Source organism: Rhincodon typus, chromosome 15 (genome assembly GCF_021869965.1).
Source record: "Rhincodon typus isolate 14 chromosome 15, sRhiTyp1.1, whole genome shotgun sequence".
NCBI classification, from domain to species: domain Eukaryota; kingdom Metazoa; phylum Chordata; class Chondrichthyes; order Orectolobiformes; family Rhincodontidae; genus Rhincodon; species Rhincodon typus.
In genome coordinates, this window is record NC_063346.1 from 20,585,233 (window position 1) to 20,607,930 (window position 22,698).

General features: G+C 40.2%; 1 protein-coding gene across 1 annotated transcript in view; it reads right to left on the reverse strand.

Moving 5' to 3' along the window:
• gan (gigaxonin) overlaps positions 1–22,698 on the reverse strand; it is a 97,427-nt gene that overhangs the window by 52,012 nt on the left and 22,717 nt on the right. Inside the window, exons 2-6 of the mRNA XM_048605963.1 lie at positions 18,164–18,278; positions 14,777–15,127; positions 7,319–7,533; positions 3,869–3,990; positions 392–540 (exon numbers count right to left, since the gene is read on the reverse strand). Of these exons, the coding sequence (XP_048461920.1) occupies positions 392–540; positions 3,869–3,990; positions 7,319–7,533; positions 14,777–15,127; positions 18,164–18,278 (952 nt within the window). The remainder of the gene's footprint in view (positions 1–391; positions 541–3,868; positions 3,991–7,318; positions 7,534–14,776; positions 15,128–18,163; positions 18,279–22,698) is intronic.

Below are 22,698 nucleotides of genomic sequence, written 5' to 3' on the forward strand. Positions count from 1 at the left end.
CCTCTGATGTTGCTTGGCCTGCTGTGTTCATCCAGCTCTACACCTTGTTATCTCAGATTCTCCAGCATCTGCAGTTCTTACTATCTCTAACACTTACTAAGGCTTGCTTCACCTCCCGGTAAGCCACCTCCTCACATTCCTGGGTCTATTTCCAGGGCCACTCTTTTCCTAGCAACCAACGCAGAGGTTTCCAGATCAAACACGAACTTGCCATAGTAATTTACAAGTCCCAAGTACAATCTCAGTTGAGCAACATTCTCTTTCTAGAGGCCTTCATGATAGCCTCCATCTTCTTAGGAGCCTTGTATTGTCCCTTGCCATCAATTACATGGCCCAAGTACACTATGGAGTCTCAAAAAAAAAAAAAAAACTCGTACTTCTATCTTTTTACTTGGAAGCCATGCTCCTGCAATCTTTTTAGAGTTCCTTCTGAATCTTTCAAATGCTCCTCCTCAGAGGATCCAGTCATCAAAGTATTATCCAGACAACACTGTACACCTGGCAAGCCACTTAATATTTGGTCCACGGCCCTCTGGAATGCTGACATGATGCCAAAACGAAGTCGCTTGTAGCAGAAAAGTCCTTTGCATCACTATCAGCAGCATAACCCCCATTTGCCTGTGATTGATCCAGTTTGGAAAATTTTTTCCCTTGCATTCCACTGAATACGCCTGCTGAGAGTGGAAGCTGGTGTCGACCCATACTTAGAGCTGGGTTGACTGTGACCTTAAAGTCCACACAAATTCTCACCATGTCATCTGTTTTTAAGACCAGCATGATGGGAGTGGCCCATTCACTGGTAGTTACTGGTTCCAACGCTCCCAGAATGACCAGTCATTCCCTTTAGGCCAGATGGTGATTGGTATTGGACATGCCTTCAGATTCCCAGGACGGGGCTCTGGCTTGAGCTGTAATTCAATTTTGACTCCTCTAATTTCCTCTGAAGATTTCTTGTAATTTGTCCAGGATTTCTTACAAACTCATGATTGAGTCCATCAGCCTATTAATCATGTCCCAGCTCAACCTTAATTTTTGTAACCAGAAGTGTCCAAATAATGCAGAGTATTTGCCCACTGGTCCCTTAACTAAGCACCAGTACATAGGCCTTCAGTGTCACTACTTGTTCCTTGTATGTCCATTGCATAATCTGGGCAGGCTTCAGATGGTAGTGCTCTCAACTTCTCCCTATAGTGTGATTCTGGAATCAGGGACAATACTGTGTAGAGCTCAACTGAGTCCTGATGAAGGGTGTAAACCCGAACCATCAACTTTCCTGCTCCTCTGATGCTGCCTGACCTGCTGTGTTCCTCCACTGTATTGACTCCGACTCCAGCATCAGCAGTTCTTGCTTTCTCCGAGTGACTGGAATCAGGGACACCGCTGCACTTCTATCTACTTCCAGTTTTATGGTCTTCTCCTCTACTTTGGGAAGAACCCAGAAATGATCAGTTTCACCCCATATCAACTAGGGTAATTAACCAAAACTGCTGACTCTAGGCCTTCCGCTTCTCTCGCAGACCTAGGTGACTCCCTATCTGGCAGCATGTACCTTATTCCTTATTCTCAGGATTGTTTCTTTCGGACTCCCCTTCTCTTGTTTGGGTTGTATCTGGCAATTTCAGGCAATAATGACCAACTCGCTTACACCCGAGTCACTGGGCTTCTCAAGTCCAACACACTGGCTCCTTGTGGGCACTCTAGCCACATCAGCATCATTCTACTGTTGATACTGCACTCTGCTGAGGTTCCACTACTTAATGCACCCAGGCGTCAACAGCCAACTGGGTTGCTTCGTTGGCGTCCAACTTCACCAAGCGAGCAATTTCAAAAGTTGTCTTGAAACCCATGTCTCTCCTTGCTGGTAGCTTCCATTGGATGACTTCATTTTGGAGGCCACAAACCAAATGGTCCTGTAAGGCATCTTGGAAAAACCCTCTGAACTTGCTATGTTCCTCTAACCTCTTTAAGGTGGCTACAAATTGGCTGATGGACTCTTTGTGCTAGACTCATCCGTAAAGATGGAAATGTTCTGAAATAATCAGCAGCTTGGGTGCAAAATAATTTACTAATACTTTGCATAGCTCTTGGAATGCCTTCTCCACGGGTTTCTGTGGTTGTACTAGATTCCTTAGAATCATGAAGGTCTTGTTCCCAATGCTACTTAAAAAAATCTAGTAAGATGATGTCCTCAGCCACTCTGTTCACTTTTAAGAGCAAATTAAAGCTTTCCATGTACGAAGTCCAATTTTCTGGCTCTTCATCAAATATTACCATTCCCCCAAATTAGCCCATCATTTCGTTTTCCCACCAACAGGAATTTTTTCTGCCATTCACTCTACTAGCCATTTGCTGCCCAAGTCCCCTCGCGACCACCCTCCGTGAGCTGCTCTCAGCCACGCCCCGGGGAGTACCTTCTTTCCTGGTGTCGATCACAGCCAGAGTCCCTTTGTGACTGCTTCCCTTAACATTACACCTTGCCGTTTCTAAAGTTCACATGACATCTCCAGAGAGGAAAAAAGTCTTTGCACAAAGTTTGTGGGCCAATCCCACTCTTGTTGCCAGTTGTTTTCTTGGTGCTTCCTTTGGAACTAGCAATTATATACCATGTAGACCAATGGTAAATCTGAACAGGAATGCTTCATTGACCACGCTCGCACCTCCACAGTTGGTTCTAGACTGGACCCAAGCTCCGCTCCTCCAGATCACTTGACAGCTCCCTTAAAGGGGTACAACTACATACATAACACTTGTTACCATCATTTTAAGAATGGATTCCAACATGTTCTTCGATGATAGATTTTAGGCTTACTGATCTATAGTGCCCCAACTTTCTGACTTCCTCCTTTCTTGAACAGGTGAGTTACTTGTGCACTTTTCCAAACTGTTTGGAACATTCCAGGATCTAGGGAATTTTGTTAGATGATAAAGAACACATCCACTATTGGGGGACAGAGCACAAATCTAAATTAAAAGACTTATTTCAAAAAGTATGATTTAGACTTCTGCGTTGAGGCTTTGGTGGGGGATGAATTGCTGTTGATTTAATTTTCATTTTATACATTTTATATACTAAATAATATATAAAATGTCCCAGCTCAACCTTAATTTTTATATATTAAATTATTCAATCAAGAGGCCCAATGAAATCCCCATCCACAAATAAGGAAATTACTGGACCTGAAACCAGCCAAAACCATGCTTGCAGAGAGAAGGGAAAAATAACCATTATGTTGACTTACATGGTTCAACTATTGGCAAGACTACAACAGCAGTTTTTGACAGCATGCATCAATGGCCTAGCCAAATTCCAGACTGTGCAGTAGTTGTTTAGAGCTACTAACAGTTTTACAAAGTGATGTTTCAAGGAGTATTGAGGGGTGTTCAAATCAACTATTCCAAACCCTACTCACTTGTAATGTGTATTAGATGATAATCTCTGGAAGTGGCTAAACATGGAGTTTTTTTTGGCTCATAGCAAGGAAAAACTCTAATTTATTCTTGTAGCTTCAAGCAAGAACCCACAAATAAATTGTTTGTTATACTAAAATAATAGAAGTTACATCCAATACCTCAGGAAATTTAATACAGCTCAAAAGCAGCAACCAGGATTCAATTTTTTTTTTTATTGCTCAATCATCTGCCTTCTTAATTGCTTTAAAGCAAATACAGTATGCATAGGCACTACACTTTCATAAGTACTTACTTCAGGAATTACATTGTAAATAATTATAGTGGTAGGCATAACACAGAGCGAATACTTTAAATAGTTAATTGATTAATAAATGCCTGTATACAGTGCATGCTTAACAGAAGAAATCCCACGTTAGACAATTTGCTATGGTAAACTGTAAGTGAACCACATTCTTACCTGCTGACAATATTCCATGGTTAATGCGTGGAATACTCATTGGAGCCAATTCTATCCAAAGTTGTCTGTTACGGTCATATAATGGACACATGCACCGCATGACAGCTGTGGGCTTTCGTGTACTAACGAATAATGAAATATTAATCAATACATGAACATATTTTAACTGTCAGAATTTGTTTCAAACAAAGACATACCATGTTCTAACAAGCCTGTCAGAAACAATGATGGAAGCAGAATAAGTAATACTATTTCTAGAGAAGTGGAAGAATACTTGAAAAATAAAACAAAAATGAACAGCAGCAGGATAGGATAGATAAAAATGGGTTGAAACAGAATTTTTTTCTGACAGTAGTCATACCATAATGAACCAATGTGAACCAATGGCAGTCTGTCACTATAAAATTTTATAATTCTTCAATTGCTTAGCCATATGATCTCCTTTGCTAACCATTTCAAAACAATTCAACAATGCCCATTTATTAGTAAACAATTTAAAATATTGATTTTTTTTCATTTCCCCTTATGAATACACTAGATCATCTTTTCTTTTAGGGAGTACGTAATTATTCCCCTTGTTTCTGTTTTGCTACTTTATTAATAGGGGGCGTAGACTACAGAACAAGGTGGTGAGGTTGAACTTGTACCAGATACATGTTAGACCTCAGTTCGAGTATTGTGTACGGTTGTGGGCACCACATTATAGGAAAGGTGTGAATGCATTGAGGGGGGACAGGGGTGGGAGGAGAGAGTGAGGGAGCAAGGGGAGTTGGGACATCACATTACAGCTGTATAAGACAATGGTAAGGCTACTTTTGGAATACTGCGTACAATTCTGGGTGCCTTGCTATAGGAAAGACGTTAGTAAACTGGAAAGGGTGCAGAAATTACTCACAAGGAAGTTACCGAGACTGGAAGGTTTGAGTCATAAGGAGAGGCTAGATAGGCCAGGACTCTTTTCCCTGGACCATAGAAGGCCGAGGGTGACCTTATAGAGGTTTATAAAATCATGAGCTGCACGGATAAAATGAACAGCCAAGGTCATTTCCTTAGATTAGGGGAGCCCAAAACCATGTTTACAGAGAGAAGGGAAAAAAACCCATTATGTTGACTTACATGGTTCAACTATTGGCAAGACTACAACAGCAGTTTTTGACAGCATGCATCAATGGCCTAGCCAAATTCCAGACTGTGCAGTAGTTGTTTAGAGCTACTAACAGTTTTACAAAGTGAGGTTTCAAGGAGTATTGAGGGGTGTTCAAAACTAGAGGGCACACATTTAAGGAGCGAGAAGGGCATGGACAAGTTGGGCTGAAGGGCCTGTTTCCGTGCTGTATGACTCTAAATACTAAACAGTGTGAACTGACTTAGTTGTGTTCCAGAATTAATGCAAATGGTCTTCAAGAAACTGGCTACATGGAATTCCACCGACACATGCCCATGTCTGACCACGTGTGCTATACTGTTAAACTATGCATCATTTCTACGCATCAGTAAAGGTCATAAAATGCCAGAGTGAGACAAGATAAAACGAGTAGTTGAAGAATTTGATTCAAAGGAGGAATTCCGCGCATAGCCGGAAGACAGGTGCTTTAAGTAAGTCAAGAAACATAAGCTTTTAAAATCAACCTAGTCAATAATGCAAAAGTATAGCTCTGTGACACATGCGCGCATGTGGCGCGTGCAGGGGAAATCATGGATACTTCACGTGACCTAGATAAGCATATGCTTATCTGTCTCACCTACTGGAGAAACTTGAGCTATGGTTTTGAATGGTGACAGAAAACTTTGTGGACTGCACATTCAGAGAGATGATCACATTGCACAGTAGCAGCATGCAAGCAGATAAGGAATGGGTGACCAGCAGGCAGTCAAAGTGGGGTAGGCAAGTAGTGCAGGAGTCTCCCGAGGTCCTGTTTGCTGATCAGTCTAGATACTGATGAAGGTGATGATTCCTTGGAAGAGTGTAGCAACATCCAAGCCTGTGGCACCATAGGTGATCCAACTGTACAAGGTGGAAAATACACAGGAGAACTTATGGGCATTGTTGTGACCATGAATGTGACTCCAGAATGGCACATTGCCTCTCTGATAACAAGGTCAAGGATGTCACAGAGCAGCTGCGGAACATTCTTCTGTGAGAGGGAGGCTACCAGAGGACAGGGTCCTAGTTGATATCAACAGCATATGAGGGAAGAAAGATGTGGACCCGACAGTAGGAATTTAGGAAGCTTGGTAGAAAATTAACAAGAAGCACTTGAAAAGTAGCAATTTCTGGATTAATCCCAGTGACATGTGAAAATGAGTACATACATAGGAGGATAAGGCAGATGAATGAGTGACTCGAATGATGGTGCAGGAGGGAGGGCTTTCAATCGAGGGACTGTGGGACCGGCTCTGAATTGCAGCTGAACAGAGCAAGTTCTTTGTGGGGTGTTTGCTGTTTGGCAGATTTTAAACTGATTCGACAGGTGTATGGGAACCAGGAGAACATACTAGAAAGTAATACTAGGGTTGACAAAATACAGGGAGAGACAAGTAGAATCAGAATAGAGAATTGGACTAGGCTAATAGGTGAACTTGCAGAAAGGTAGAGAGAAATGCAGTTTAAATCAGGAGTTCACAGAATGTATGTGAATGCAGAGTACGGTCAAAAATACTGATTAATTACACTTGCAGATTACAACCTGGAACTATGATGTTGTGTTACAACAAAGACATGGCTGAAGGAAAGGTAGGGCTGGATGTTAAATATTTTCGGTTACATGGTAGGAATGGAATGGAAAAAGACAGGAATTGAAAAAAAACAGGTGACATTATTGCTTCAGAAGACATTGTAGTGCTGCAAAAAGAGTGTCCTAAAGGGTTCAACTACAGAACTAATGAGTTCGAAGACTTGGACAGAAGAAGAAGGTCAAGAGCAATCTCATAGGGATTTTCAAAACCAGGACAGGAATGCGTAGCATACAGAGAGAGAAGCTGTTCCCTCTCATGGAAGGATCAAGAATGAGAGAGTATAGGGTAATTTGTAAAATAAACAAATGTGAAGTGAGAAAAAGCTATCTTCATACAGCAAGTAGTTAGGATCTGGAAAAGGGCATTAGATGATTACTTAAATAGATACCACATTCAGGATTTATAGGGAAAAAGACAGAAGAATGGCATTAGGTCATAATGCTCATTCAGAAAGCCAGAGCAGATACAATGGTCCAAATGCCCTCCTTTTGCAATGTAATAATTCTGTGATGTTGTTTAAAATGCAGCTTACCACAACTTATCATATTTACGTCATTACATGTAAACAAATAAAATTCTTTGGCAATTGCAAGACTGAGAGGAGGGGGGTGCAGGGTGGGGAGAAAAAAAACAGGATTTGAGAATTACATAATAAGACACTTCATTGTTGCCAGAAAGTAGGCAGTTATTTTGAGCCGATTAGGCTGGACTCACCTCCTTTCTTCGCCTCCCACCGTCACTATACATTCAGAATACCCTCTAGGTTTGAAGGTAGCTAGCTGAGCCTCTCCTTCTCTTTGGCTGAGAGGAATATTGGTACACTCCTTGACAATTTCTCGTACCACAGGTTCATTCAACATTTGTTCTCTCAGATAACTAGGATCCAGACCATTGACCCAAACCATCGACATCACATCTTTCATGTGAACCTAAAATGATTAGATATTTAATTATGAAAACATGTAATCTAATAATTATCTGCAAATTCCCAATTTCCAACAACCAGTCCCTCATTTTCCTGTTATTTCAGTAAAGATAAACAAGGTCAACATTTAGTCATTAAATTGTATTCAGCACCTTTCAAATACAAAGACCAAACTTTGACTCGGGAACAACCATCAACTAGAATGCCCTAACAAGAGAAAGAATTTCACCAGAGTCTGGAAAAAAGCAAAGTAAACCAAGTGATGATATCTACAATTCTTGTGAGGCAGCTGGGTATCTAAGATGCACGACATTTAAGTATCTCCAATTTAAACTACCAAAGCAAACCTGCTCAGTTTCAATCTAAACAATATTCAGTGTGCCCTACAAGAGGGACACATGACACCGATAGTGTTTAGGTACAGATAAGCAGACCAGCATTAAGGACCCTATCAGGGCAACAGTCTGCAGGATTACCTGGAGGTGGTTAAGAAGCTTCAAGTGACAAGTCTACAATTTCAGACTCTGTTAGTGACTTGGGCTGCATATTTTCCCAAAACAGATTAACTGCACACAGTAAACTAAACACATTAGGCCTAAAAATGGGTCCAGATTGCTCAGTAGTTTGAAATAGAGACTAATAACCAATGGAGAAAGATAACCCAAACAGTCTTCTGGGGTGCTGTGCAGCTGACTGGCCACAGACGGTTTCAAGATTTGGGTTGATTTGGTTCCAATATTTCTTTGCTAGATGTTTCATCTTGATCCCAAAATGGTGCAGTCTATCCTGGTTCGAAGAGGTATTATTGGTCATTGGACACTAAAAAAAGACAGGTGGTAGGGAGATAGGAGTAGTCATTTCTCATCTCCAAAGCTGCATTCCAACTACTTTCATACACAATGTAGTTACTCATCTGTCTGGGATGACAAAATAATTCAGAAGAAAGAAAACCATTTTAGAAATTAATGAATGATGTACTAAATTTTAAGTGTATGCTTGTAGTTATCAACCAAAAATAGAATCCTCTTAGCCTGTACAAGTCATCAATAATGCGCAGGTTAATTTATAAAAGAAACCACTTGAGGAAGGTTACAGCTTACAGCAAAGTTAAATCTTAGCATGAGTCGCCACCTTCAGTACAGGAAAGGTAATAGCTGATTACTAAAGATAGAAAAATAGCTACAGCACTAACCAGACAATATCAACTTACATATTTTTGCTGAGATTATCTGAGACTGGAAATGAATTTTCAACTCCGGTATCAACATGTTGATGTGAAATTAATTTTTCATAGTTATTGCGTACTGTGCCTGCATCACAGAATTATCTTTACTGAACTCAACAAAAACCAATCCTGCATATACGACATTGAAATTTCAAATTAGACCTTGACATTTAAATTAAAACCTATACACACACACACACACACACACACAGGTTATTGTAAAGTTCTAAATCTGAGTGTCACAAAATAGAATTAAGAAAATATATATCACTAATTTTCAAATTTCAAACAAGTACACTTCTACTTAGAATACAGAATTCAAACATGTCGAGTATTTTTGATATTTAGTAACATCATTTAGTAATAGGATGCTAATTAGAAAACTCACTGCTAATATAATTATTTACAATACCACTGCTGGTTACTTTAAGTAATCATAATTTTATTATGTGGATATACGCTAAACTTAAGTATCACAGACCTAGCAGGAGTAAACAAAGAGTCAGTACGTTAACATGCTGCTTAGTACCATGATGTTGATATTCCTTTACTATATCCCGTTTCTGTACTAAATTCCTCATCCTGGTGTATGTGGGTACGCATGAGTGTGGGAGTTTCAAACATGCAGCATGGGGACTGCCCACTAGCCTATTCAGTGTTCCAGTTGGGAAGATTAAAGAGTGGTGGTGCTGGTGTTGGTGTAGTGTATAGTGGTCTTCATGAGGGACGGAAGGGAAAAAATGATTGAAAGACTGAAGCACATTTTATGCCAGACTTAATCATTAATAGATCATAGAATCCCTACAGTGTGGAAACAGAGCCTTCGGCCCAACAAGTCCACACCGCCTCTCAGTGCATCCCACCCAGACCCATCCCTCATAACCCACCTAATCTACACATCTCTGGATACTATGGGGCAATTTAGCATGGCCAATCCACCCTAACCTGCACATCTTTGGACTGTGGGAGGAAACAGGAGAAAACCCACGCAGACACGGGGAGAATGTGCAAACTCCATACAGACAATCGCCCGAGGGTGGAATCGAACCCAGGTCCCTGGTGCTGAGGCAGCAGTGCTAACCACTGAGCTGCCCCTATCAATGTTCAAACTCATCCAATTTCAAAAAGATAGGTCCTGTGAATGCCATAAAGCTGAATTTCTGCATTTTAGTTTTGAAAGAATGCATGATATAAGAAAGGTTCAGTCATCACTGCTACTAGGGACAATGTTTATTTGATTACTTAAAATGATGATTTGAATACAACTGATACCTGAATGAACTATGAAGAAATATTTGCACATAAAGATCAGATGGAATGTTACTTTTCCCAAAACAAATGAGGTACTATTTTGAGGTTCTGAGGAAGGGTCATTTGACCCAAAACATTAACTCCAATTTCACTCCACAGATACTACCAGACCTGCTGAGCTTTTCCAGCAATTTCTGTTTTTGTTTCTGAGGTACTATTCAAACTGGTGTTCAGATGTCTATAAAAATAGAAGACTTGCTAAATCCACAACTCAGCGTATGCTAAGGAATTTTTGTGTCTACTATTCAATTTGTAAAAGAACTAAGAAAACCGGATAGCTGAATAAAACTCCTTAGCTAGGCTATCACTCCAGTGCAGTCCTGAGGAAGCAGTGTACTGTCAGAGGGGCTGGCTTTCAGGCAAGTAATTAAACATCCGATTGCATCGGTTTGCTGACTCAGACAGACATTAAAGATTCCAAGGTACTCTTTTAAAGATCAGGGAAATAGTCACCCAAGTCCTGGCCAATATTTATCTCTCCAGTCACTATCACAGTGCTGTTCACAGAAGCTTGCTTTTTGCAAATGGCTGATCCTTTAATCAAATGCCATACTCCAGCTATCTCCACATTTCTCTCCACACTTTTAGCCCCTAGGAAAGACTTATGTCTTTCTTAAATATATTTAGTGACTTGGCTCAACAGTCTTCCATAGTAAAAAAATTCCACAGGTTTACCACGCTGTGAATGAGGAACTCTCATTGCAGTTCAAAATGGCTTACCATATATCCTGAGAGTGTGAGCCTTTGTTCTGGACCAGCCTTAAGCCTTCTTACAATGAAGGCCAACATACCATTTGCCTTTGTAACTGTCTGCTGCATCTTTATGCTAACTTGCAGTGACCAATGTACAAGGACACACACGTCTTTCTGTACATCAACATTTCCTAAACTATCATTTAACGAATTTGGCTACAATGCTTTTTTCCTACCGAAGTAGGCAACTTCACACTTCGCTATTTTATAATGCCGTGCATTTGCCGACTCAACTTGCCTAAATTGCCTGGAAACCTCTTCATATTTCCCTCATTACCCATAATTCCAACTATTTTTGAGTCATTAGCAAACATGGAAATATTACATTTGATTCTCCCATCCATGTAGGTTTCCTTAAAGCCCTCAGGTTAAAATAAACTCAATGACTGAATATGCACTGCCCTCTGAGGCAGAGAATTTCAAAGCATCATAGCCCTCTGAGCCTCAATGAAGAAATTTCTTCTCATCTCCGTCTTAAATGACCAACCTCAATTGCCAAGACTGCCTACTGCAACACACTAGACTCATCCTTCCCTGACGCATGGTGACCTTCAGGTTAAGCCACCAATAGTCATCTCTCTCATTAGAGAATAGCTCTACAGTGCCTTTACGCTAGACTCTGCAGGTGGAGGAAAGAGCCTATTATAACACATACTTTGTGAAATGCTCAAACTTGTTTTAATGATAACACTCGTTCTTCTAAACTCCAGAGTCTGCAGGCTAAAGACACTCACTCAATTTCTCCCTATAGGCAACCCTCTCATCACAGAACCAATCTTGTAAACACCAAGCGCACCCTCTCTAAGGTAATTCTGGTCTTCCTCAGGTGTCCTGACCGAAACTGTACACAGTACTCAAAGTGCGATTTCAGCAAAGCACTTGCAGCAAGACTTCCTAACTGTTGTATTCTGATCCCCTCTTGACAAAAGCCAACATGTTATTTGTTTTAATTGCTTGCTGTACTTGCATGTGAACATCCTTTGATTCATGTACAAGGACACAAAATCTAACTTCCTATGAGCACCAACATTTATTTGTGTCTCAGTTGATTCTTCTTAGCAAAATGATTAACCTCACAATTTGCTACTCACAATAATACTGTCCAATCTTCTCCAATCATTGAACCATTCAGGTGAAATTGACAGATGCCAAGAAGACTGCACTCCCACCCCACAATTAACACTTGGCTGAGCTCCTCAATCCTAGGACACTGGGGTGTACTGTTAATGCAGCAGTCACAGTTGCTGAAGACATGGTATCCCAGGATCCTCAGCACACTATACACCTGCCAAACTTGGAACATTCTGCCCCACATTTTTCATTCACATAGACCACTTAAAACATCATAAGCTACAAGGAAGGAACAAGAATAAATAAGCTCAAAAAGCCCACAGAAGTAGTTTGAAATCATCAATGCAGACTGAGCAGAATGACTTAAACAAGTCACATTGACAAATTAAAATGGAATGGGCCTGTGGACACAACTGTTTCTATGCCACCATTATTGGGCAGTACTGCCAGTACGCAGGTTATTTTATCTAGTGACAGTGTTACAAAAGAATTATCTGTTAGCACCATGATGAAAAGAGAAACATCCAGCGGTAATGACAATGAGAAGTGTTTTGTGGCACTGCAAAGTAGATAGTTATTGCAATATTACATTTTGTCACTTTGAATCACTTGCTAACTTTAACACAGTTGGGTGTTAACAATAAGCCTTGGTCATTATTAAGTCATGTCAGTGAATGCTGTATTTTTCCCCATACAAAGATAATTCCAATGACTTCCTGCATATTTTGCATACATAATTGCAAATGCAAATAAAACTATGATTCTTTGCAACTATACATAATAGATTAAACATTTCCTGTGTTGGTGTGGAAGATACTGAACAATACATTTGAATAATGCTCCCAGTGTGTCAGTTCCTTCTGTAACCCTACTACACAGAAGAAAGAAATAACGAAGAACTTGCATTTATATAGTGCAATTCACAACCTCAGGAAATTGTTGCATTCTTTAAACATCAAAACATAAAAAATAGGAGTGGAAGTAAGCCACTAGCCCTTCGAGCCTACTTTGCTATACATTGCGATCATGGCTGATCATCCATTCACTAGCATGTTTCCACTTTTCCCTGCAGCTTTTGATGCCTTTAGCCCCAAATGCAAAATCCAACTCCATCTTGAAGTCATCCAGTATTTTGGCTTTAACTATTTTCTGCAGTAGTGAATTGCACAGCTTCACTACTGAAGAAATTTCTCCTCACCTCAGTCCTAAATGGCTTACCCTATATCCTTAGATTGAGACCACTAGTTCTGGACTCCCTTGCAATTGGAAACGCCCTTCCTGCATCTACCCTGTCCAGTCCTGTTGGCATTTAATAGGTTTCTATAAGATCATCCTCATTATTCTGAGCTCCAATGAATGTAATCCTGACAGTTTCAACCTCTCCTAAAATGTAAGTCCCGCCATCACAGCAATCAGTCTGGCAGACCTTTGCTGTGCTCCATCCATACAGCAGCACAGTGGTGCAGCGGTTAGCACTGCTGTGCTACTACAGCATGCCAGGGACCTGGGTTCAATTCCACCCTCAGGCAACTGTCTGTGTGGAGTTTGCACATTCTCCCCACGTCTGCGTGGGCTTCCGCTGGGTGCTCCTGTTTCCCATAATTACTGATGGTCCTTTATTGCATGTGTCTCTAGCTTCCTGTTTAATGCCATTTGTGACATCACCCTTACAGTTTGGGAGTCTATATACAACCTCCACAAATGTTTTTTGCATCTCTGTTTCTCAGCTCTACCCATACAGGTTTCACGTTGTCATTATTGCATGTCCTTTTTAAAAAAAATGTATTCACAATTGTAACGTATGAAACATGGCAACCAATTTGAACACACAAACTCCCACTAACAACAATCTGATAATAAAAAAATGCTCAAATAAAGCAATCACAAAATGAGTGGGACAGGTGGTGTTTTGCACAAATCTGTCAAGATGACAAGCGAGGGAAATAAAGAAGTTGATAAAACATTTCATTCCTAGGTTTTACTTATAATTAGACAGATAGAGAAACTAGAGCAAAGCCTATACACTAATTCAGACCTAGCCAATACATTGCGTCCAATTCTGGGCACCACACTTTGCCATACAGGGAGTGCAGAGGTTTGCAAGACTGATTCCTGAGATGGTAAGACTTCCAATAAAGGGGAAATTGAGGAGACTGGGCTCATCTTCCCTGGAGTTTGGAAGAATGAGAAGAAATCTCAGAGGGATTGATAGAGTCGGTTTTGCTGGCTGTGGAGTCTAGAACTAGGAGGCAACAGTACCAAAATAAAAGGCAAACCATTAAAGACTGAGCCAGAGAGGAACTCCTTCATTCAGAGGGCAGTGAACCTTTATAACTCTATCCCAGAGGGCTGTGGAACCTCAGTCATTAAATAAGTTCAAGACAGAGACTGACAGTGCTTTAGTTACTAATGACATCAAAGGATATTAGGATAGCATGGAAATAGAGTATTAAATTTGATGTTCAACCATCAGCTAAAATAGCAGAGCAGGCTCAAAGGCCTAGAAGTGTCTGCTGTTGTTCCTTTATTTCTACGTTCTATGAAGTTAAGGGGTAGGAACATGAAAAGGGAATGTGGTACAGGGTTTAAAGTAAGATACATCTGTCTTTAGCTGACCTTTCATGCTGTAATGAGAATACATGAACACAACAATCACATTATTGCCCTAACATTATTTCTGGGTGTGTCATGTATATTTCAATTTGCTGACATTCACATTTCTTGGCCAGCAGTCATAACAAAATGCTAACGTAATCAAATTTCCTTTCAACCTCCTTGTATCATGCAATGCTAAAATGTTTTATTAAATGAGTAGTGAAAAACATGATAATTTACAACGTTAGTAAAATGATCATCGGTAGAAAGAAAAATATTAGTTTTTCAATACCTTTCGAACTACAGGATCTTGACAAATCCATTTTACCACAGCTTCAAAGATGTACCTTTCATTTCCAACATTCAACTTTTCTAAAGAGATAACTTCTTTCACTTTTTCATGGCCTAGTTCCAAGAACTCCTCAGTATGAGACACATCACGGAAGTGTGTTTCTAGATACTCAGTAGCAATGTAGTATACATGTTGCAAAGAGTAGTGTAAAGCAAAATCACGTATACCAATACAGTTCTCAGGGGCAATGCAACTTTGTAAAAATTCACAACACAGAGCTTTTAAATCGGTAAGGAGGAGAAGATCTGCAGCCTGCACAATATCCTGAATAGTGTCTTCACTCAGCTTAATCTGAAAGAAAGAAAACAGTGGTTGAATAAACACAAACTCAAGAAGCATTGAACAAATTTTCATTTCATATTCCTACAACTTACAGTTTATTCACTTGCTAGCCACAGCCACAATTTTCTAACTACAATCAATCTTCACTTGCTCTGAGTAGTCCTCCCATCAGAGGTCGTTTGAAGTTAACAACTTGCATTCATTTATACAGTGCATTTCACACAATAAAATGGCCTAGTGCTTCATAAAACATTATCAATCAAAATTTGACAAAGTGTCAGAAGAAACTGTCAGGAAAGACAATGTAAAGTTTGGTCAAACTTTTAAGGACTATCCTAAAGGCCCATAAACACAGGCAGGGAGGGAATTCCAGATCTTAGGACAGAGGTAACTTGAAGAGCACAAAGCCATCAATTAGGGAGTTCCAACATTTTTATCTACTGGAGGAGGCTGAAGAATGAGGCCACAGAGTGACGTGCAAAGAAGGACGAGAATTTTAAAGCTGAGGTGTTGCTGGATTGGTAGCCAATGCAGATCAGTAAACATGGATGACAGATGAATGGCACTTGACATGAATTAAGATACAGGCAGTAAGATTTTGGCTGAGCACAAGATTGTGTAGGGTGGAAGATGGGAGGTGGGCTAGGAAAAAATCACGTGTTACGGATGCGAGGTTTCACAGGAGGGTTCCCTTTTAAAAAAGACTTTATAATCCAATGGACAATGGAATGCTGAAGAGGTTCATGGTGTCTAACTACAGGTTCTACTCAAGCCTGTCTAGCTCAGTTACCAGAGATACAGGCATCCCTGGTCAAATATTATTGATATTCACATGGTAGGTTTAATAACAGAAAACAAAGAGCAGAGTTTATGGCTTTGCCACTGATCGACTTGCAGACTCTAAGGCAGCTGTTCTTGGTTTGTGCAGTCTAATTAAAAATACTGGACATAGACAAGAAGAGGGGAAAAGCAACCACTACAAGCAGCAGGAGGAATACTGTTCTCTGCTAGTTACTGAGCAGAATGCTAGCGAAGCTTGTTCTCTTGGCACTGAAGGAATCTGCAGAGAGTTAAGGTCACAGAAAGGTTAGTACTGGGAGGTGGAAAGAACAAATTGCTAGTGAGTGCTGCTGGACATAGATTTGGGAATTCTCAGCAAACCAAAGTAAATGATGTTCACCAAGTCAGCCAGAAGTTGAGATTCAGTGAAATGGGGAGAAATGATCCCATTGGAAGCTAGAAAATGACTTTTCCAATAAAGACTCATTCTGTTGAGAGTATGCTATAATGTATAAATGTGACATGCGCTAAATCAGTCATATGGGTTATATTTTCTGTAGTTCAGCCTATTAGTTGCCTACTCAGTAACGTTTAGTCCATGTTAATTTTAGTTTATCCGAAACAGTCAAATTCTTAAAACTTCAAAAGTTGTGTATGATTCCTACAAGTTGTCCATTGGCAACCACATTTTTCAAGTCTCTACAGGGATCATTAAAGAAGTTCAGAGGCAACAACACAGATGAGGGTTACAGCTGCAGTTGTGCTGAAGTAGGGGAGTTAGATGAAGTTAGTGGTAGAAGCAGCATGCTGGGAGTCAGAAGTTCACCTCGAGAAGAAAAATAAATCATTCCTTTATACTATATGCATACTTGCGCAACTTCTTCTTGAAAATAAAAAAAGTTTTCCTAAATGAGCCACTTAAGAAAACTGCAGTTTCTTCACATAACCACCACTCAATACATTGCTGCAAAATTTAGCCCAGGGACAGCTATAAGATTAACACAAGCACGAAAGTGTGTTTTTTTTTGTGTTCTTTGCCCACTTAATGACTTTTTCATGATTCACTTAGTTTTGATTCTACTCTGTATCAAGTTAGCCTCATCATTAGTAGCAGAAAAAACTGGACTGGATTCGATTTTATACTTTAGCTACATAGGAAACTTGTTAAGTAACCACAGACTAAGGGGACAAAGGAAGAACATTACATATTACAAACATCACATATTAGTTCCAGTCATTGATATATTATTCTAGTTCCTTAAATTAATTATCCTGAAGAACAAAGTAGAATAGTTTACATCTACCTACGGTCTTAATTCTGACTTTTTAAAAATCAGTCTTTTATTTCTTTTTCATTTACAGAAGAATTCTCTAATCTTATACGATACAGGCTTTAGTCCTACAATCTTAGCTCAAAACTGTCAAATCTAATAAATTATTTGGGAAAACGGCAGGCTGCAGTGCCCCTCTGAAACAAGGAATGTCCAGAATTTGAATGTCAGTCTGTCAAGTGTAAAAAAAATTGCCAATATGGCATTAAACAAATCATGCAGCATTTGTATCAGACTTGAATGACTTAACTCATCTCTGAAACACTGCTCAGTGAGTGATCGAGCCACCATACAGCATTACATTGAGACAAGCGGAGTATGATTTCAGAGTGAAACTGACATTTGTATTATTTTTGTTTATAAGCAATAATAAATTAAAACATTTATCATAAAAATATAATACAAAACGATTGTCCCAAAAGACTGCCACAAGATGGACGTATTCAATCTATATTTATTTACACTTCTCAAAATGATTACTATTTTGATTGCACAATTCAACCCTTGAAATATGTTCTATCAAAATAGTAACTAATTCTTCTCACTGAAGTGTGAAAAAAACAAATTAAGAACAGACTAGATAAACATTCGTCTACGTTTGGAGTTGTCAAAATCTTATTAAAAGATCATTAGTGGTACAAAAATCAAAACGTGTCTGAACATCACCATGCGCTCTATAAATCACACTCAGATTCTGTTTAAAAAACAATCAGTACAGCCTTCTTTAAATAGTCCAAAGAACAATGAGGCTAGACTAACACTATTCACAATCGATCAATCAACAGGAAAGAAAACCAAAATTCTTCAGCCGCCCTTCAAAATAAAAGTATTGGGTGGCATTTTGCCTTCACTGAAGTAAACATTAGACCAAAATGTGCCATAATACAGTACACACAAGATATACAAAGTCAATATAGAAACAAAAGTTCTGTACCTGGCCACTAAACATATAATCCAATAATTCATGCATAACAGCACCAGAAATCCCATCTAGGATAATTTTATACACTGAGCCGTCATCTGTTGGAGCTGTATAATTCAATTTAGTCCTGAAATGCAAACAGTCTACAATAAATATACAAGATGATTACACTTTGCAGTATTACAAACACACAGTCTTCACAATTTAGTATGTTTGAAGCCGAAAATAAAAGCACTTATCAATGGTATTGCTCTTTATAACATGACTTCATTTTTAGCTGGTATTACAGACTGTTAGTTGTGAAACAATATAAATAAGACAGGAACAACAGAAATAGCACAAACTACTGATATAAAATCATAAAATCATATTCTGTAAAGTTTGTAGTCAGTATCATAAAAATTAAATCAAAGTTTTCTTAATGCCGATATCAGTCAAATTTGTCCAACATGAAGATTCGATTTCCATTAGTGTTTTTTTCATTATTTTTGATAGTAAAATAGTGAAGAAATGCAGGAATGAAATGTACAGTACAATTCAATACAGCATAGGAACAAGCCATTCAGCGGCCCAAGCCTGCACCTAATCCTAACCCTTATTTAGACCTACTAGTTATTGCCCTTGTGCAGTTTCTAGCCCTCTTTTCACCTCCTATTCATGCGTCTATCAAGATACACCTGAAATGTTGCCTACGTGCCTGCTTCCACCACCTCCACTGGCAGTGCATTTCAGGCACCCACCACCCTCGGTGTGAAAAATTTTCCCTGCACTTTTCTCCTAAACGTTCCCCTCTCATCTAGGACCAGTGCCCTCTTGACCTTTCCACCCTTGGGGAAAAAAAACCTCAGACTATCCACTTATTTTGTAGACCTCTATCAGGTTGCCCCTCAGTCTCCGTCTTTCCAGTGAAAACAATCCGAGTTTATCCAACTTTCTTCTCATAAGTAAAACTCTCCAGACTAGGCAACATCCTGGTAAACCTTCTCTGCACCCTCTCCAAAGCATCCACGTCGTTCTAGTTGCGTGGCGGCCAGAACTGCATGCGATATTCCAAATGTGGCCGAACTAAAGTTTTGTACAACTGTAACATGACTTTCCAACTTTTAAATTTGATGCCCTGGCCAATGAAGGCAAGGGTGCTGTATGCCTTCTTGACCACTTTATCCACCTGTGTTGCCACTTTCAGGGATCTGTGGACCTATACGCCCAGATCCCTCTTAATGTCAGTGGTCCTAAAGGTTTTGCCATTTATAGTATATTTCACACCTGAATTTGATCTTCCAAAATGCATCACCTTGCATTAGTCTGGATTAAACTCCATCTGCCATTTCTCCGTCCGAATCAGCAATCTATCTATATTCCGCTATATCCTTTGACAATCCTCATTATCTGCAATGCCGCCAATATTGGTGTCATTAGCAAACTTGCTAATCAGACCACCAACATTTTCCTCCAGATCATTTATATATATTACAAACAACAGAAGTCCCAGCATTGATACCTGTGGAACATCACTAGTTATTGATTTCCATTCCAATAAGCACCCTTCCACCTCTACCCTGTCTTCAAACGACCAAACTACTTTTGTATTCATCTAGCCAGCTCACCACGGATCCCATAAGACTCTACCTTCTGTAACAGCCTGCTATGAGGTACCTTATCAAATGCCTTACTAAAGTCCATGTAGACAACACCCACTGCCCTTCCCTCATCAAATACTCATCACCTCTTCAAAAAACTCAAGTGGGTGAGACACAACCTTCCCTGCACAAACCCATACAGCCAACCATAACAAGTCTATTCGCTTCCAAATGTAAATAAAACCAGTTTCTCAGTATTTTCTCCAACAGCTTCCCCACTACTGACATCAGGTTCACCAGCCTGTAATTATCTGGATTAGCTCTGTTTCCCTTCTTAAACAAAGGAAGAACATTGGTAATCTGAAACCTCGCCTGTGCTTAGAGGGTGTAAAGATATCTGTTAAGGCCCCAGCTACTTCTTCCCTTGCCTCCCACAGTAACCAGATAAATCATGTCTGGCCCTGGGGACATCTACTTTAATGCATTTCAAGACAACTCCTTCACTATGCTGACCTGCCCGAATGTATTCGCACACCTTTTTCTCACCTCAACATCCCTCACATCCCTCTCTTTGGCATACACCAAAGTGAAATACTCATTAAGGATCTCACCCGTTTCCTCTGGCGCCACACATAACCTCCCTCTTTTATCCTTGAGTGGGCCTACTCTTTTCCTAACCACCCTCTTGCTCCTAACGTATGTATAAAATGCACTGGGATTCTCCTTAACCCCTTTTAGTTTGCCTAATTCCCCATTTGAGCTTCTTCCCACTTTCTCTTTCAAGGACTTTGTTTTTAGTCGCCTAGACTTTAGGCATGCTTCCTTTTGTTTTGACTAAGCTGATAATTTTCCTTGTCATCCAAGCTTCCCAAATCCTGCGATTCCTGGCCTTCACTTTCACAGGAATGTGCCTGTCCTGAACTCTAAACAACTGGTTCTTAAAAGATTCCCACACGTCAGTTGTACATTTACCCTCAAACATCCGCTTCCAATCCACATCCTCCAATTCTTACCTAATTCAGTTATAGTTGGCCTTCCTCCAATTTAACACTTTCATCTGAGGTCCACTCTTGTCCTTATCCATGAGTATCCAAAAACTTATGAAATTATTGTCACTATTCCCAAAATGCTCCCCCACTGAAACTTTGATCACCTAGCCAGACTCATTTCCCAATACCAGGTCCAGTATGGCCCCCTCCCTTGCTGGGCTGTCCACGTACTGTTTCAAAAAAAAAAAAAAAAAAACCCTCCTGGACACATCTAACAAATTTCTCCCCATCCAAACACCCAGCACTAATGGAGTCCCTGGTCAAAATGGGGGAAGTTAAAATCACCCACTACAGCAACCCTGTTAATTTCACATCTTTCTAGAATCTGACTACATATCTCTTCCTTTACTGCCTGTGGGCAACTGGGAGGTTTTTACTACAATCCCAGTATTGTGACTGCTCCCTTCCTAGTCCCCAGCTCTACCCATAATGCCTCACTGTAAGATCCCTCCAGGGTATCCTCCCTCAACACACATTTAAAGCAACAATATTAATATTAGCATAGTGCAAACCTGACTGCTTGAAATGATCAGACAATAGTAAATTAGCATATACGTAACTGTAGTGATTGGAAACGGGTGGATCTTATTGACAGAGATCCTTGATGGAGGTTGTTAACATGGGCCGATCAAGGAGTCCTGGCTGACCAATTTCAACAGGGGATTCAAAATCTCTGCAGTCCAGGGACTGTCTCCGAGCTGGCTGCCATAACCAGTGTATTGTACACACGTAAATAAAAGGGTCAGTCAGTGATGGGATAACGGCCTCTGAGCAGTTATTTCAGTAATTATCTATCATATCACATTACCTGTTAAAATTTGATTACCAGGTGAGAATTTCAAGAACTAAACATTTCCGAGTATAACCTCTGGCAAGCATAAACATAATTGATCAAATTCCTTTATAACAAAAATTTTGATAAACAATATATCATTTTAATCACAACAATTAAGATCCACCACACTACTTATCAATACATCTTGGTTTTCTCCCATAAATTTTACACTCTATTCCATCATAACTTTTATAATTCATTTCAAATGCACATTTAGAGTCATAGAGGTCTACAGCACAGGAAAAAAAAACGCCCTTCAGCCCATCATCAGTCAAAAACAACCAAACTATTCCGAGATAACAAGGTGTAGAGCTGGATGAACACAACAGGCCAAGCAGCATCAGAGGAGCAGGAAAGCTGACGTTTCGGGCCTAGACCCTTCTTCAGAAATGGGGGAGGGGAAGGGGATTCTGAAATAAATAGGGAGAGAGGGGGAGGCGGATAGAAGATGGATACAGGAGAAGATAGATGGAGAGGAGACAGACAGGTCAAAGAGGCGGGGATCGAGCCAGTAAAAGGTGAGTGTAGGTGGGGAGTTAGGGAGGGGATAGGTCAGTCAAGGGAGGACGGACAGGTCAAGGGTTTGGGAGGAGGCTAGTAGGTAGGAGATGGGGGTGAGGCTTGAGGTGGGAGGAGGGGATAGGTGGGAGGAAGAACAGGTTAGGGAAGCAGGGACAAGCTGGACCACGTCCCAAAACCAGCCCAGCTTGTCGCCAGCTAGGCCCGAAACGTCAGCTTTCCTGCTCGGCCTGCTGTGTTCATCCAGCTCTATACCTGGTTATCTCAGATTCTCCAGCAGCTGCAGTTCCTACTATCCCTCACCAAACTATTCTAATCTCATTAAGTGCACACCTAAATACTTAAATGTTATGCCGGCGTCTGCCTCTACCACCCTTACAGGCAGCGAATTCCAGATTCCCCCTGCCTTCAGAATGAAAAGGTTTTTCCTCATATCTCCTCTAAACCTTCGGCACCTTTCCTCGAATCCATGTCCCCTGGTCATTGATCCCTCTATCAAGGGAGAAATTTTCTTCCTGTCTACCCTACTTATATCATTCATAATTTTAAACACATCTCAATCAT